At 45.3% G+C, this 15,975-nt stretch overlaps 2 protein-coding genes across 10 annotated transcripts in view; one reads left to right on the forward strand and one right to left on the reverse strand.

The window, feature by feature from the left end:
• palld (palladin, cytoskeletal associated protein) overlaps positions 1 to 14,137 on the forward strand; it is a 51,946-nt gene extending 37,809 nt beyond the window's left edge. For 6 of the 8 annotated variants that reach the window (XM_035652955.1, XM_035652957.1, XM_035652956.1 and 3 more), the window contains 12 exons: positions 3,821 to 4,504; positions 5,331 to 5,475; positions 5,797 to 5,898; positions 7,032 to 7,070; positions 8,049 to 8,270; positions 8,707 to 8,856; positions 9,218 to 9,306; positions 9,897 to 10,029; positions 11,636 to 11,843; positions 11,948 to 12,113; positions 12,219 to 12,352; positions 12,458 to 14,137. In XM_035652955.1, the coding sequence (XP_035508848.1) occupies positions 3,821 to 4,504; positions 5,331 to 5,475; positions 5,797 to 5,898; positions 7,032 to 7,070; positions 8,049 to 8,270; positions 8,707 to 8,856; positions 9,218 to 9,306; positions 9,897 to 10,029; positions 11,636 to 11,843; positions 11,948 to 12,113; positions 12,219 to 12,352; positions 12,458 to 12,618 (2,233 nt within the window). In that variant the 3' untranslated portion in view covers positions 12,619 to 14,137. The remainder of the gene's footprint in view (positions 1 to 3,820; positions 4,505 to 5,330; positions 5,476 to 5,796; positions 5,899 to 7,031; positions 7,071 to 8,048; positions 8,271 to 8,706; positions 8,857 to 9,217; positions 9,307 to 9,896; positions 10,030 to 11,635; positions 11,844 to 11,947; positions 12,114 to 12,218; positions 12,353 to 12,457) is intronic. The other 2 variants (XM_035652958.1, XM_035652960.1) reach the window with 2 other exon arrangements.
• cbr4 (carbonyl reductase 4) overlaps positions 13,535 to 15,975 on the reverse strand; it is a 5,803-nt gene continuing 3,362 nt past the window's right edge. For both annotated transcript variants that reach the window (XM_035652963.1, XM_035652964.1), the window contains 3 exons: positions 15,819 to 15,955; positions 15,396 to 15,530; positions 13,535 to 15,275 (listed from right to left, as the gene is read on the reverse strand). In XM_035652963.1, coding sequence (XP_035508856.1) covers positions 15,097 to 15,275; positions 15,396 to 15,530; positions 15,819 to 15,955 — 451 coding nt within the window. In that variant the 3' untranslated portion in view covers positions 13,535 to 15,096. The remainder of the gene's footprint in view (positions 15,276 to 15,395; positions 15,531 to 15,818; positions 15,956 to 15,975) is intronic.

Genomic DNA, 15,975 nt, shown 5'->3' on the forward strand with positions numbered 1-15,975 from the left:
GTCACGGTTCAGCTAAAGCTCTCTCTCTGTGTGTGTGTGTGTGTGTGTGTGTGTGTGTGTAATGATGTCAGGCAGGGTTTCCAAGACTGTGTTTGTGTTGTAGGTGTGATACCAGAGTTCAATTTGACTATTTGGATATAAATCATTTACAAATGGCAAGGTCATGCTGTTACTAAGCCACAGGTGTTTGCAGAAACAAACATACGGAGGTGTAATGCAAACACACAATGGGCCTATAGCCTGAAATTAGCCAGAACACCCACTAAAGCCTTTACCTTGTTCAGCTTGCTTCACACAGCCTAGAAGATGCCTTGTTTTATGCTAATCTAATTTTCTTCTGTTTATAAACACCTACAGAATCAGAAAAGCCATGTCCTTAGTTCCCCTCATGTTGTTGTTTACAGAAGGAAACCCCTCATTACTGGCTATGTACACTCAACTACTTCCTGTTCTACCCTGGCATGCTTCTTGTCATCAACTGGTCGAGTCTAATAAAGCTCCGTCTTTACAGCCAGCTGCAGAGCTAAGGAGCTAAGCAGATAAACCCGCGGATGGCTCCCATCTTGCTCCAATAGGCGGTGGAACAGTGGATGTGTTTCTCACGCACCCTGGGTCATTATTTCTCCGGAAGCACACACAAGCGGCACAGAGTAAACATGGCCATTTAAGATGTTGAGGTCTGCATTTATTAAAACAAGATGCTGCCGGCAAAGACCCGCTGTGTCTGGCACGCCTCGGTGTTTAGCTGACTGATACATGACTGGGCTGTAAAACACACTTTCAATTAAGTTACCGTTAAGCTGTTCCTGGATCTGTTTAAAAAATGGACAGACAAAGTTCCCCTGGGCCAGATTCCTTTTACTACCCTTCTTTCTTTTTTCCCACATTAAAGCATTTACAGACAGGGTCCAGCCCAAGGAAAGTATTTTTCAGGGTGAAAATGGGAAGACAAAAACTGCTTTGCCTATTTATACCACCAAACGTCGGGGCAGAAAAAGAGAGGCAATGAGGGAGAGAGACATATGAGTAACGCTGTGTTACAGAGGAGCTGGAGCGTTTTCTCTTAGCGGAGCACGGCGCTCTGTGGGCCAGTTGGCTCAGATCAGAACAGCAAAACACAGGGCCGTTGGCATGGCGACAGAGGAACACTTCCCTCCTAATTCAGCCCCGCTCCACCAGAGAGACAAAGAATAAGAGAGAGAGAGATGGAGGTCTGCTCTGCTTCCTAAGCCATTTCCAGATACCTTATAATGGTTTACACAAGGAGGTTTTGAAAAGACAGGACACAGTGTGCGTGCAGCGGCCTTGTCTTGCATTCTGTGGTCAAAGCAGTCTGGACCATCAGAACTGGAGGCTGCAGGGTCACAGAGTCTGGATGACCCTCATCCTTTGCTTGATGTAAATCCTTAAGTGGGCCATAAAACTATTCATGCAGCTGTAAATTATACAAGCTGACCTTTTCATTCACGGTCAAATAGGAAGTATGCCAAACGTCTAATCAGCAGTCAAATCTAATCTGACTGTATTTAGATCAGTCAAATGTCTCGTTTTAATATGCATGGATGACTTGATTGTGTATTAAGTCTGTTGGGTATCAATACTGACCTGTTAATGCTTCCTAAATCAGGGATTTACTGACTTTACTGAGAGTATGTTATGATACAATGTAAGAGGGTTGCACAGCAGTTTGTAATGAATGAAGGTGCTTGTTTAGCCATAGTTGCTTTATATAGAAAGCACTTTTAAAGGCAAAGGGGTGATGTCAGTTACAGCTGAATAACATCCACTCTGCCTCCGGCTCATACATTTACATACGTGTACCTATGTCAGAAACACTCAGACAGAGCTGTTTTTCTCACTACTACACTTATATATTACACTTATGTCCAAAAACATATGTAAACGCTGTAGAGGTCTTTGAGGTCTTTCACGCAGAAGCAGTAAAGCAGTGTGTCGGGGGTTGAGAGGGATGAGGCTGTGAGGAAATGAAGTGTGTTTCCTCTCTGCTGGAGCAAACAGGCAGGGTGCTTCTCCCCGACGCTCCGAGAACACAGCCAAAAAAGGAATCAAACTGCTGCAGAGCGCTGCGAGCCTTGCGAGCTGCCAAACTATTCCTGTAAAAGCACTCTTTTGGTGGAGGCCTGAACGGGAGACCTTTGGAGAATGTAAAGGAAAAAAATGTATACAGAGGGAGGAGGATGCATTGAATTCATGGTGTGCTCTTGCGGTCAGTGACTCCTGTGAGGAGAGCACCAGGTTGCGACGGCCTGGAATGATCGCAATGGAGGCTTTTGAATTAACGACTATTTATTTGGGCATGTGAAGTCTCCTCTGGAGGGGAGCATATGACCAAAATAACTGGCTAGGACAGACTAATCAGTCATGTTGCTGTTGGATTGTGTGGTGGATTTGTTACACTATGCTACAACTGTCAGTTCTGTGAAATATTCACTGGTGTTGTTTGCAAATGTATATGGGGGGAGGCTATAGGGAGGGGGGGTTCTCTGCATTCTCACAGATGAAAAATAGTCAAAAAGACTCTACTGATTATTCAACATCTGGAAAAGATTTGGGCACGTGAACTTGGTCCTGGTGGACTCCTAACAACATGCACCACTGGGATGCACAGTATATTCTGAACAGGCTGCCTATGAAGAACTCATCAGTCTCACATACACATAGCTGTATACTCTGAAGGTTTATAACTTCAACCTTTCCCAAAGACCCATGTCCTCCTCCTGGTCCTCACGGAGAGCTTCTGAGTTCATTTCTGTCTTGTGGTTTTCAAAGTTAGTCCTCTTTAATAAACCCTCCCGGTGCATGTAGAGTTTGTCTCAGTGATTCTAGGAGAAAATAAAAACTTTAGATTTGGATGTGATGACACTACAAAATTTAAAAACCTCCCTCTCTCCCACAATGACGTGACAACATGGTGAATCAACCAAGCTGGGGGAGAGACTGGATGACCACACCTCTGTGAAAAAACACAATACTTCATCATCAGGACCTATCCCTGGGAAAATGACACCGCAAACGTTGCGATTTTTTTTTCTTTCATCACAATACCATTCAAAGCCACACCTCAACTGTGTGCTTCGTTTGTCCTATTTCTCAGATAGAAAAACATCATATCTGAGCTCTGCCTCTGTACCAGACCAGCTCACAGTCAGCTCCTGCTCTGTTAAACAGAGCTGTTTTTGTCAATACTACACTTATCTCCTCACTCCTTCACCATAGTTGATGTATTGTCAACAGGCTGGCTATTTAACAAGTCTTTGTTAAAGGCAAGAGGCTGATAACCTATCAGTCCGTGCTGCTGGTGCAGCGGTTTCCTTCCCAAAACGTACACTTAACACACACACGCAATTTTTCCACATAACTGTGCTTTGCCTCAGGCCTAACAAACTATTCGGCCTTCGGGCCTGGGAAAAGCAGTTCACTTCAACTCCATGACCACGTGCTGATGTCATCCTCAAAGTGTTTTATGTCTCTGAGAGTTAACGTGTTCTCGATTCGTTGTGTTTCTGCCTCACTCGACTGTCCCAACAGTTTGTTTGGCATTTTAACTCTCCATCGATTATGCTCACATTTAGCAACATTTCTGCCAGTTGTGTTCTGACTGCAGTTGGATGGTGACCAGGCAATGGTGTCATGCATAAATTGAAAACAGCTGCATGATTTTGTAACATTTTTACAAGTGTGTTACTTTGTTACAGAGACCCTCTATCCCATAAAGAATGAAAATTCCTTAAGAAAATATAATATGACTGTAGTTTCTGATAACTGTCACTGATCATCCTTCCTTCCTTCCGCTTTGCAGGAACGCGTCCCAGCTGAAGCAGCTGCAGGACCAGATTCTATTGGAACAGCAGGAAGCCGCCAACTGGCAGCAGCAGCAGGAGCAGCACCAGAACCAAGAAGTCCCGCCTCCACCTCAGCAGCCACCTCAGGAAGTGCCTCCACCTGCTCCGCCATCTCCACCTCTCCCCCCTCCTCCCTCCTTCCAGGAGTTGGAGAACAACACAGCCATGCAGGCCAGCACCTTCAACTACGCCCGGCCCAAGCAGTTCATTGCTGCTCAGAGCCCTGGTGGGGCAGGCTATGTCACCCAGTCCTCTGGCTCCTCGGGGTCGAGCCTGTCCTCCCCCTTGTCTCCTCCCACCTCACACAAGCCCTTCGGCAGGGTCACCGTGCCCCCCTTCACCAAGGCCGGCAGTGTGGAGTCTCCGACCTCTCCTTCATTCCCGCCTCCGCCTCCACCTTTCCTCAGCTCCAGTAACCTGTCCTCTCCATCAGGACCCGCCCAAGACTTCCCTCCCCCTCCGCCTCCTCCCCCTCTGCCTGTCTCCTTGTCTCCAGCCTACTCAGATATGTCCTCACCGTTCTCCTCCGTCCCTCCATCTCCAGCCTCCAGCTTCCTGTCCTCAGTGCTGCCCTCCACACCATCTTCACCTGCCAGTCCTACAGTCAATGCCCTGGGCCTTCCTAAAGGCAACGGGACTGTGTAAGTATCCCTCACATGCACTTGTACAGATTTTTCTTTATAGTGTCCGTCATGTTTCATAAGTTTTGTATGTTCTTCACACACTGTGTCTCAGGCGAGTTGAGCTCCCCGTCTTGTAAATCTGCTGCCAACTAGAGGCAGGAGGCAGGATGTCTGTTAGATGGAAGATGACATGTTTACATTTTTATACAGCATGTTTACAGGAACGCTAACTATAGAGCCCTTTTAAACACACACAAACCCACACACGAAGACACAAAAGTGTTCTTAAGGTGCATGAGCTTTAGCCCCCATATGCCAAGAAAACCACTCAGGACACTCAGATTTCAGTATCTTAACTTGCGTATACGCTGTATGAAGTTCCTGGCTGTCAGGATCTATCATTTCACAGAGTTTCTCATCCAGCTCATATGGACTGCAGGGCGACTGCATTTAGATTTTGGCCTCTTCATATTGAGTTGATGATAAAATCTCTTCTGATGGCTGTTCTGGAGAGAGAAATTTAAGTTTTTAAGTTTTTTTTTTCCTCCATCAAGGGCATTCCACCATCAGCTCTTTGCCAGTCATCAGTTTTCATCAGCCCCTCACTCCTGCACTCCCCCTCTCACCCTGGCATTCCTGCTGCAGTTGTGAGAGATAAGGAGACACATTGTGGAATGCTATAGCTGGACATGTCCAGATAAGGGTGGGATGTGAGAGAGCCAGAGAGGGAGCAAAAAGGAACTAGAGAGGAAAGAGGAGTTGCGACACATTGAGATAGCATGTGTGCCACAGAGCAGCGTGCCACGACTTAATGCTGACAAATGTTTCTGTTTTGTCCTTTCAGCAAAGCGTTTCCCAGGAAGTCCTCGGTGACCAGGACTCCTCGTGCCACCTCTGACTCGGACATCCAAGGATCCAAGGATGCCGTCATCCAGGACTTGGAGAGAAAATTGCGCTTTAAAGAGGAGCGCATAAGCAATGGTCAACAGGTGTGTCTGTGTTAGTGTGTGTCCTTACTCCATTACTGAAACAACTGTGTGTTTACAGGCAGTTATAGAATGAGCCTGTTCAGTAACACAGATTAACAGGTCATCAATTATTCATGCAAGAAAACTGTTTTACTACCACTAAAAAGTGTATTTAAACAAGCTTTTGTGTGATGCACACTCAAATAGATTCATAATGTTTTTCTCCATACTCAGCAACATCCCTAATTAACAAATACAGTAGCTATGTGATGGTGTGTACAAGTGTGTGTTCTGCAACTCACACACTAACCCCCCGCTGACCCCATTAATCCCTGCTTCCAGAGGTTAACCTATGAGGAGAAGATGGCTCGCAGGCTGCTGGGTGCTGACAACGCTGCCACAGTCTTAAACACACAGGACACAGAGGAGGAGCCAGTCACACAGGTACGGTGGCTCTTTACTAGGATCCACACACCTGCAGGGGAAAATCACACACATACACACTCACCTGAAATCATACCAGCATGGAAACGTTTGGACAACATGTCCACACCAGCATTTTTTTTTAAAGCACACATCCCATGTATATGCATGTATACGACACAAGCACCTTTCTGTTTGCTGCTTTGTCCACTGTTACTTTGCTGGTGTCATTCCTATCCCATGACTGCTGGCTTTCCTTTATATACTGTCGAATCCGAGCACACACCCAACCCCCAGTCCCTGTAAACACTGCTGAAGAGCGAGTTATGAAAGCAGGGTATAAACACTGTAAAGTCCTCCAGAGCCCTCCATAAAAAGCTCTGTTTATGCAAACTGGTAGAAACCAGTGTTGCTACAAACATGCTGGGGAGTAACGCTGTTTGAAGGCTTGTGTAGCTATTTGTCTGACTGCATAGCACCTCCCCACAGTGTCGGTTGTTCATTCACGGATGAACTGGCTTTTTTTTTTGTATTTGTTTAGTCGCTTATATAATCCTTCATCATGGCTACTTTCAACCTACAGAAGAAATTATTTGTTGACATGATTTTTGTCATTTAAAACTGGGCCAAATAAAAGATGAATCTGGTTTAGGTTGGTGAAGTTCTTTCAAGCTGTATCAGTCAACATTTGTAATAATTTATATGTACATACAGCATGTAGAATGACAGTAGACAGAGGTGAAACTGGCTCTGAATGACACAGTATCCTCCGTTAACACACTGATTAGTTAAGTGAAGTCACAATGCAGACATAGCTAACGTCACTAAAACACAAATTGTGTTCACACTGATGCATAAAATCGAGTTAGCGCGGTGCCGTTCCAGTGTGACGTAGCCTGTTGGCATGAGGAGTGATCTGATTGGTTGTGGCACTGCAGCACTGCAGCACTGCATGGCTCTGAGCACGACTCTAAACCTGTTGGGAATGCATCGGTGCAAATGCATCGTATTTTGATATTTAAGCATGTGAATATGAATTTTCTGTGTTGAGAGCAGGTAAGATTGAGCGTGAAACACACAACACACAGAATAACTGTGTTTCCCACCCGGTGTGATACAACAAGCAGACAAAACTCCCTTTTTTCTGTCAACAGGAAGATAGTTCATCTGATAGAGAATCTTTCCCTCAAAAGGTTTCTAAAAATGTTTGTTTCTCTCTGTCACCTTCCGCTTTTTCATTCACTCCATCTGAAATGTCACTGTGTGTAAATGTATACACAAAGTCACGCTAAGGGCTTGGATGTGTTCACTTTGACCAGAACAGGATCAGGCCTGGGAATTAGCTGATAAGGGAACAAAGGGCATTAATACGGAACTTGTTTTTTGGTCTCTGTGGTTCCATATTGACTATGTAATCCATTCACAGGCAGGTGTGACAAACACAACAGAATAGAACTGATTGAGTGTGTGTGCAATGTGGTCTCACCTTTTACACTTTGTTGTTGTTCAGTGCAGGTAGTTTGATTCAGATAATGAAGCATGTTCAAGCTTGACTGCAACACAAGTAAGCATGCCTGGTTTTACCCAGATTGCACTGTTCTGTCTGCAATGCATGCTGCCATCTTTGCTACATTTGATATTTAAGTAGCAATTAGGACAGTTGAATATGACTTTGTAAGATTTTCAGAAAGGAACATGCTGCAGCAGCTGCCGCGCTGCTATTACAGGATAATACCTCAGAGGATCTCGATGGGCCACTTCTGTGTTTTGTCGTTGAGCAGCAGGAGTGAGTTCAGGAGGATAAATGCTGGTTGTGCAGCTGTGCCCGAGGCCTGTCATTATCTGTGTGATATGTCATCAGACCATGCGGCTCTGCAGATGTTCCCTCTGCCTCAGCAAAGCTACAGTGATGAGAGATTGATGGAGATGCTGGAAAGGAGGAGTGGGTAGAGTGTATTAGAGAACTGGGAGAAAGTTGGCAGTTTGGGTGACAATGAAGACAGGTTAATGGGTGTGTGAAAAAAAAACTGGAATAGGGCAAACAGAGTTTTATTGATAGCTTTCCGCACGCTCTTAAATGTGCTTGCCTTTGTGACCACACAAACCTAGCGTAGAATCTCTCTCTCAGTCTTTCTCTGAATCTTTTCTCTTTTTCCTTTGCTGGTGTGCAGGAATATAAAGTGTCCAGCTTCGAGCAGCGCCTGATCAGTGAGATTGAATTCCGTCTGGAGCGTTCTCCGGTGGAGGAATCAGACGACGACGTCCAGCACGATGAAGACTCCACCGGCAAGGGGGTGGCACCAACCTTCGACCAGAAGCTCAAACACTACAAAGTCTTCGAGGGCATGCCGGTCACCTTCTCCTGCAAGGTCCATGGAGACCCCAAACCAAAGGTGGGAGGTTGTACAGTACATGTTTCTGAAAGAATGTCATCACCCTGAATGATTAAACATGGCTGGCAATGATGCTGCAGCGATTATTAATATTAGATAAATGTTTGGTCATTTTGAAGCTTGTATGATGGCATGGCTTCCTTGCTTGGGAGTTGCTGATGTGTGATGTTGATGATGGAGGGCGTAGATATTGTACATATGCTCTGTGTTGTGATAAGGGGAGGCCCTTTGCAAGAACGCACACTGGCCTGGGCTGGCTGCCTGGCTCTGTCCGCATTAATGATGTGGTGATGACAGGCTTCAGAATGAAGTGATGAAAAAAAAAAGGAAAGAGATAGAGGGGAAAGAAGGATAGAGAGCGAGGGTTTTCTTCAGTTGATTGATTTTAGCATGAAGGTCGGTTAAATCATAACGTGTCTGATATCTTGTGTCACAGGTCTACTGGTTCAAAGATGGGAAGCAAATCTCCAAGAGAAGTGAGCACTACAGGATCAGCCGGGACGCTGATGGGACCTGCTCTCTGCACACTGCTGCAGCCTCACTGGATGATGATGGCAACTACACAATCATGGCAGGCAACCCTGAGGTGAGTTCACGGGTGCAGAGCTGGGAAAAAACAATACATCAAATGTGATAGAAAATTGATATGCACCTTTTCATAAAAGAACAAAGCAGGACATGTAAGCGGCCATTAGCGAGAGAATAATGAGTTTCAAGATAATGTCTCCAGCCTGAAGAGGAAGAGGGCGTTGAATGAGACAGGAAATCGCGAAAGCCCTGATGTGGGTCAAAAGTTCATGTGTTACAGGCTTTCTAACAGACTTTTCCAGCTCCAACACTCACATTTTATTTCCTCCTCCCGGTTTGACTGCTGCTTGTGGTATGGTGGAGTGTCAACACCTCATAAGCTCTCCCCTCTCTCTCTCTGTCTCTCTTCCCTCTCACAGGGCAGGGTGAGCTGCACCGGCAGGATGATGGTCCAGGCAGTGAACCAGCGAGGCCGGAGCCAACGCTCCACACCCGGACACATGCGCAGGTGAGGCTTCGCAGACTGACAGGAGAGGGAGAAAAGCCACATGGGAATATCGACGGCGGGCACATGTGCGGCAGGCTGTTCGCCATCTGCGCGATGGCTGTACTCACTCACACTTCGGCGCAGTTCGTTATTCTGACGTAAAACGTTCCAAGAAGCTGCTGTTTACACAAATGTTTGCTGTGAGCTGAATCACAGTTTTCCCTTTTGTGTTCAAGAAAAGAAAAGCTGAGTGTTAATGAGAGGGAACACCTGTTTGCTCTGTTCTGTTTTTCATTGCTCTAATGACCTTGTATATACAGCACGCATTCATTCAGGCACAGATTTTGGAAAAAACACAAAAGATCAGACGCTACTCACAGCACATACAAAAACACCCCACCTGTAATCTGATATCTAGATGAACACTCCATGAGCTCAGAGATGTTTTGAGTGAGAAGAGAGATCGAGATAACAATCAGTGTCTCCCACTCTCTTTCTTCTCCCTCTCTGGTTGACGGCAGAGTGGTGAGGTCACAGGAACACCCATGGGTCCTGACCTGCTGTATAGAGTTGAGGAGGCTAAATACTGTGCATTTCCCTCTCTCCATCAGGCCCAGGTCCAGGTCTAGAGACAGCGGTGATGAGAACGATAACATCCAAGAGCGCCACTTCCGCCCCCACTTCCTGCAGGCGCCCGGTGACCTCATCGTTCAGGAGGGCCGACTGTGCCGGATGGACTGCAAGGTAAATACACACCTCTTACTCCTGAGAGTGTATGATGTGATGAAAGGAGGAAGGAAGGTCAGCGTGTTGCAGCCACTATGGTGGCTGCAACAATTTCCATATAAAACAGTTATTTACTGATTAGGAGGAAGAGACCTCTGATGACGTTTTACTGCTGAGGTTCACAGTTTTCAGTGCTTAAGATGAAATATATTTATCACAATGTGGCTTCCACTGGTAAAAGATTCATAGAAGAAGTCATCTGAGTGTGTTTAGTCCCAAAAATCGGTCAGCTTCTGCTTATTGAAGGACATTTTTAAAAAAAAAAAACTTAAAAGCAGAAAAGACAAATTATACACTAAGTTTTTCAGGCTGGGATGGCATGTCAAGCTATGAAGACCTTTTTATACATGACCGCAATTTCAAGGCCTTCTTTTGTGGACAAGTAATGCCAAAATGTCCATCTGTACTTTAACCCTCTACAGTAAGTTTAATCGAGTGGGATCACAGTCTAGAATATTCTGCTATAAGCTCCTGTGCTTCTACCGTGTAGGTGAACAAAGTGTCCAATCCATGCTGCTATTCTTTGATAAAGAGAGCCGGTTCAGAATAACTGAGACATGACTGGAAAGGAAAATGCCCGCACCAAAGCGAATATGTTAATCATAGTAATAGAGAAAGCCATTTCAGACCCGCCCTTTAATTCAGCGTCTGTATTGCTTTCAGGGAGGCTCCGTGTCTGCACTGCCAAAGAAACATTTCCTTTTCTGTGCATTCCAGTTTCTGTAGGGAATAAAGAGACGACATGTTTCATCACTTCCTCGCGTTACGAATGGCTCAAAGCAGACAGGGAGAATACAGAGGTGTCATTTTTCAGGGATTAAGTGGGATCAGGTTTTTCTGCAATTATTTCCCCTTTGCACCACTCCCTCCACCCGCGCTCATTTTCTCTCTTTATCTCGTTCGTCATCACCTTTCTTCCCTCCAGCCGACAGCGCTTGGAAACTCTTTGAAAACTGGTACATGTAATAAAATAAAACAGACCCACAATTAACTCACTATAAAAAGGCTGCTTTTTTATGCTTGTCAGAAATAAACCGAGAGTCTCCATTCCTTCGGAGCCCTTAATGTCGAGGATATTTATAGAAAATATTTATTTCCAGATCATTTGTGGCTTTCCAAATATTCCATGCTTAAAATGTCCCAACTTCTAAAAGTGCATTGGGCCGCTTCCAGAAAGACTTATGACTGCTTAGTCTACTCTCCTTCCTGATATCTGAGGACTGTTGTTCATTTAACGAAACACATGCATAGGCCTACCCACAGTGGCACATTTTTCCAGTTGGGCAATGAGGGAAGTTTGTTTGCAGAGAGAGACGGGTCTTTTCTCTGTGCAGTTTATTTCCATGACAAAGCATGCAGGCGACCAGGCTCCTCCAGACAAACACAACGCAGACAGATTAACCACTGCTGTTTCATACTCCCAATAAACACACACTGCCCCGACAGAACACATGCAGCTAATATACTCATTTGCCCATCTGAAACAAGCACAGGCTGCACTCTGAAGAAGCATTCACACACTCAGTGAATCCTAATGTTTGCTGTGTTCTTTGACCACGTGTAGGTGAGCGGCCTGCCCACTCCTGACCTCATCTGGCAGCTGAACGGACAGACCATCCGCCCTGACTCCTCCCATAAGATGCTGGTGAGGGAAAACGGCGTGCATTCATTGGTCATCGAGCCCGTGACCAGCCGCGATGCAGGTATCTACACCTGCATCGCCAGCAACCGAGCCGGGCAGAACTCCTTTAACCTGGAACTCATTGTCGCAGGTAAACAGAAACATGTGAAACATTAGTTGGCATCTGCGCAGAAGATACATGTTGGCACGATTTGGACCAAGAAAACCCCTCGTTAAAATTGCTCTTTTCCACAGCCAAAGAGATGCACAAGGCCCCTTCGTTCGTTGAGAAGCTGCAGAACACAAGTGTGGCCGAGGGTCATCCTGTGCGACTGGAGTGTCGTGTCACAGGGGTTCCCTACCCACAAATCTTCTGGAAGAGAGAGAATGAGTCATTCACTCACAACACAGACAGAATCAGGTAAATCCACTGGTTAAATAATGCTTTCTTCATCCTGCATTTGAACCCAAAAAAGATAGAATATTTAAATAATCCGTTAAATGTTGTGTCAATTTTCTTTCCCAGCATGCACCAGGACAACTGTGGCTACCTGTGTATGATCATCCAGCCTGCTATGAAAGAAGACGCTGGCTGGTACACTGTGTCAGCCAAGAATGACGCCGGCATCGTATCCAGCACTGCACGTCTTGATGTCCACGGTGAGTTTTGAGACACACACACACACACACACAGCTCAGTATTTGTTGTGTGGCTATGGCTCTCTACACGTTATTAAAGCTCCCACCCTCTGCTCTACCCCTCAGCTCAGTGGCAGCAGCCTAACCTCCCCAAGCCCAAGAAGGTCCGTCCCTCCACCAGCCGCTACGCCGCACTGACAGAGAGAGGGCTGGACGTGAAGGCGGCCTTCTTCCCGGACTCCAGCCCGCTGCAGCCCGGCGGCCTGGTGGAAAGTGACGACCTGTAGAGACCACAGGGAGGCACAAGGATTGGGACGTTTCATCATCTACAAAACCCCCTGAAAGCTGCCCTTGTTCCCAGCAGTCCTGAGACAAATATAACCATGTCCACCTCACCTGGGGGACAAAACTAAAGGGTCGGTGGGCAGAGCGAGCTGGTGCAGCCGTGGTTTTCATATGTTTTTATAGTATGACACAACTCATTATGTTACCGAATTCATCAAGTTGTTTCCCCATGCTTCATTTGATCAACTGGACCTGGAAAATGATTGAAGTGGAAAGACTGTTCATAAATATGCTCTCACGTTTCATGAACTGTACGGTTGAATTTTGAAAAGGGTTGTCTTTTTAAGTGCCTCATGTTTGTAAAGATATAAAAAAAACAGGTTTTAAAATGAAATGAAACATAGAATTACTATGCATGTTCAAGTGGTGCCATTTGAAATACACAGACTAATACTGTATCTATACGTAGCACTGCACCAACTTTGGGTAGGAGTGGGACATGCCGGAGAAGACTTAAAAAGAGACTGAATGACTCAAAGCATGGTAGCTTTGACGAAGGAGATCACAAACTTTTATTATGTGGGCTTGTGTAGCACAGTATCATACAGTCTCAGATTAGATTAGTTCACAGATTTTGGAAAAGGCCGGGCCTTACAAAGTATGTTTAGTGTTTTTTTTTAGCAAAAGGAATGAGGGTTGTTTGTTTGTGGGTGCAGCAGAACTTAAGGAAGGGTGGATCTAACAGATACAGGAAGGGACAGCGACGGAAAAAAAGCAGGTTTATGTGATGGACATCAGCTTTATTGTGGTAAGTTAACACTCGATAGAAGGATGTGAGTGACTGCGGCAGAGGTGAAGATGTGATATAGAAAAATGAAAGATATGGAAAACTTTGGTGATGGTGGGTCATTATTGTGATTTTTTTTCCTTCTTCAATGGTTTATCTACAAGTGTGAATTGAAATGTTCTCACTCGAGAGGGTGCTGTGAAAAGTTTCAGTGTATTCGTCACACACGTCACAGATTGTCCATTTTATTTTTGTATGAGAAAAAAAAAAACCCCTTGCTTTCCCATCAATCTTGACATAAATTATATCAGCAACCTTTCGTTCATTGATAAGACAATCTTTTCTGTATCATGAAGTTTTATAAATATATTTACTGCCTTAAATCACTTTTAGGCTTAATGCAAACAATTTCTTTGCATGTTATTTTTGGACACTTGTACAGTGCCAAACAACTTTTTCCAGGATGTATAAAAACACAGCTTTTTTTTTCCAGTATTCAGCAGTAGAAAACACTCAGCAGGTGGAAAGTGAAAGGCAAGGTATATTTATATCTACTATTTTCATCACCTATGTAATACTATACAAAGTGGACATCTTTTTCTGCATCTGTTCAGAGCTTGCATCAGCTGACAGTTACTGTGTTTGCACATTTCTATGCCAATCAATGCCTGTATATGGATTGTTCTCCTGATATTATTTTAGGTTATGAAAGTTAATAAAAATCAAACTCTTCAGAGACAGCGTGAGATGTTTTTAAAAACTGGCAGGCTCTTCTTAAAACAATAAGAGAATGCCAGAAAACACACTATTAGTCACAGTGGAAATACCATTGTATGGTGTATTGAGTACAACATAAGCTAATCCTTTCATAGAAAATACAACATTTAGGACACAAGTGTACATAAAACACTATCAAAGTTTCTCACTTTAAGTCACGGTTATGACACTTAACAGCGTGTTTCAATGACAGGAACAAGCGACGCAGCATTTCAAATCTCATCACTGAGCATGACAGTCACCTCCAACCCCATCCATCCACACTACAGGTCCAGAGCTGTAACCAGACACTCAAAACATTCCCAGAGCTAAAAATACCCCCCCCACCTCCACCACTACCTCTAATTTCCTCCAGCTGCAGCCCAACATGTCTGGCCCCTCGACAGGCCCCTCCAGAGGTGGTGGGCTCAGGGGGCCGCTGGTGGAGGGGAAACATGGGCTGGCTGTAAGGGGGTCGCCTGGGGGAGGTGGGGAACAAAACATGAGGGGGCGCTTTACAGTCATGGAAAAAGACCAACAGCTTTCAATCTACTGATCAAATTTAGGACCTCAGGGCACGGAGGTCTGGACTGGGCCAGACACTCTGGAGTCAGCAGTGTTAGTCATGATCGAGTGTCACACACACACACAAACACAGACACATCAGGCCACGCCTACTGTGGCTGGACAGAGTGACTCAGCAGAAGCAGACAGAGAGCAGTAGGACAGTGATCCTCTGAAAGTAACTGCCTTTTTACAGCCTGTGCAAAAACTTTGTTCCGTCCCTTCATCTTGTTCTTGAAACATGTCCTAGAAAGTCTCCAACCGTGCCTTAACCAAGACATACAATTTTCAAGAAAAGGCAGAGTGAGGCTTTCACCTGCCTCACTACCGTTGTTTTGAGTGCTGAGGCGACTCCAGAGGAAGGCCCCATTCTCTACATGGCCAACTGCAGCCCTCCATCCACCACCAGCACCTGCCCTGTGATGTAGGAAGACTCCAAAAGGAAGAGGACCCCCAGGGCTACTTCTTCTGGCTCGCCAAATCTCCCCAGTGGGATAGAGCGCACCCCGTCCTCCTCCTTCAGCCCTGCAGTCATGTCAGTGTGGATGAAACCTGGAAGCAAGAGAGGACGGAGACATGAGAAAGACTATAAAAAGAACAAGGTGACAGAAAGTGAGACAGAAAAAAGAACTAGGGCAGGTGCTAAGAAGGAGAGATGGAGTCGTACTGTACCTGGAGCCAGCAGGTTCACTCTGATATTGCGTGAGGCGACTTCTTTAGCCAAAGAGCGTGTGAAACCTTCTAGACCGGCTTTACTGGCACTATAGACACACTGGCCAGCGTTCCCTCTCATACCCACAACAGAGCCTGCAAACAACAAAGAGACATAAACACAGACATGTTGTGGAAAAAAATAACAGAATGTAACTGTAACAAAAAATCTTCCAACCCATCACCATTCATCATCAAATAACTTACAGTATGCTTATTACTAAAAAATAAATTGCAATAAGATATATGTAGTAAATGTTAAATATACCCGTATGGGCCTGTAAAGTAACACTTTAAACTTAAACTCAAACTCTAAAAGAAGAAATCATGTACACTGCCACCTAGTGACCAAACAGTAATCACAGAGGACTCTGGATTCACTACCTATATTAACAATGGCAGCTCCCTCAGTGTGCAGCATGCTGCGCAGTGCCGCCCTGCAGGTCAGCATGGTGCCCAGCAGGTTGGTGTGGAGCAGAGCCACCATGTCCTCCGGCTTGGTTCTTAGTAACAGAGCGTCCCTGCACACACACACACACAC

This window comes from Morone saxatilis, unplaced genomic scaffold (assembly GCF_004916995.1).
Source record: "Morone saxatilis isolate NCDOM2014 unplaced genomic scaffold, NCSU_SB_2.0 Contig12, whole genome shotgun sequence".
NCBI lineage: Eukaryota > Metazoa > Chordata > Actinopteri > Moronidae > Morone > Morone saxatilis.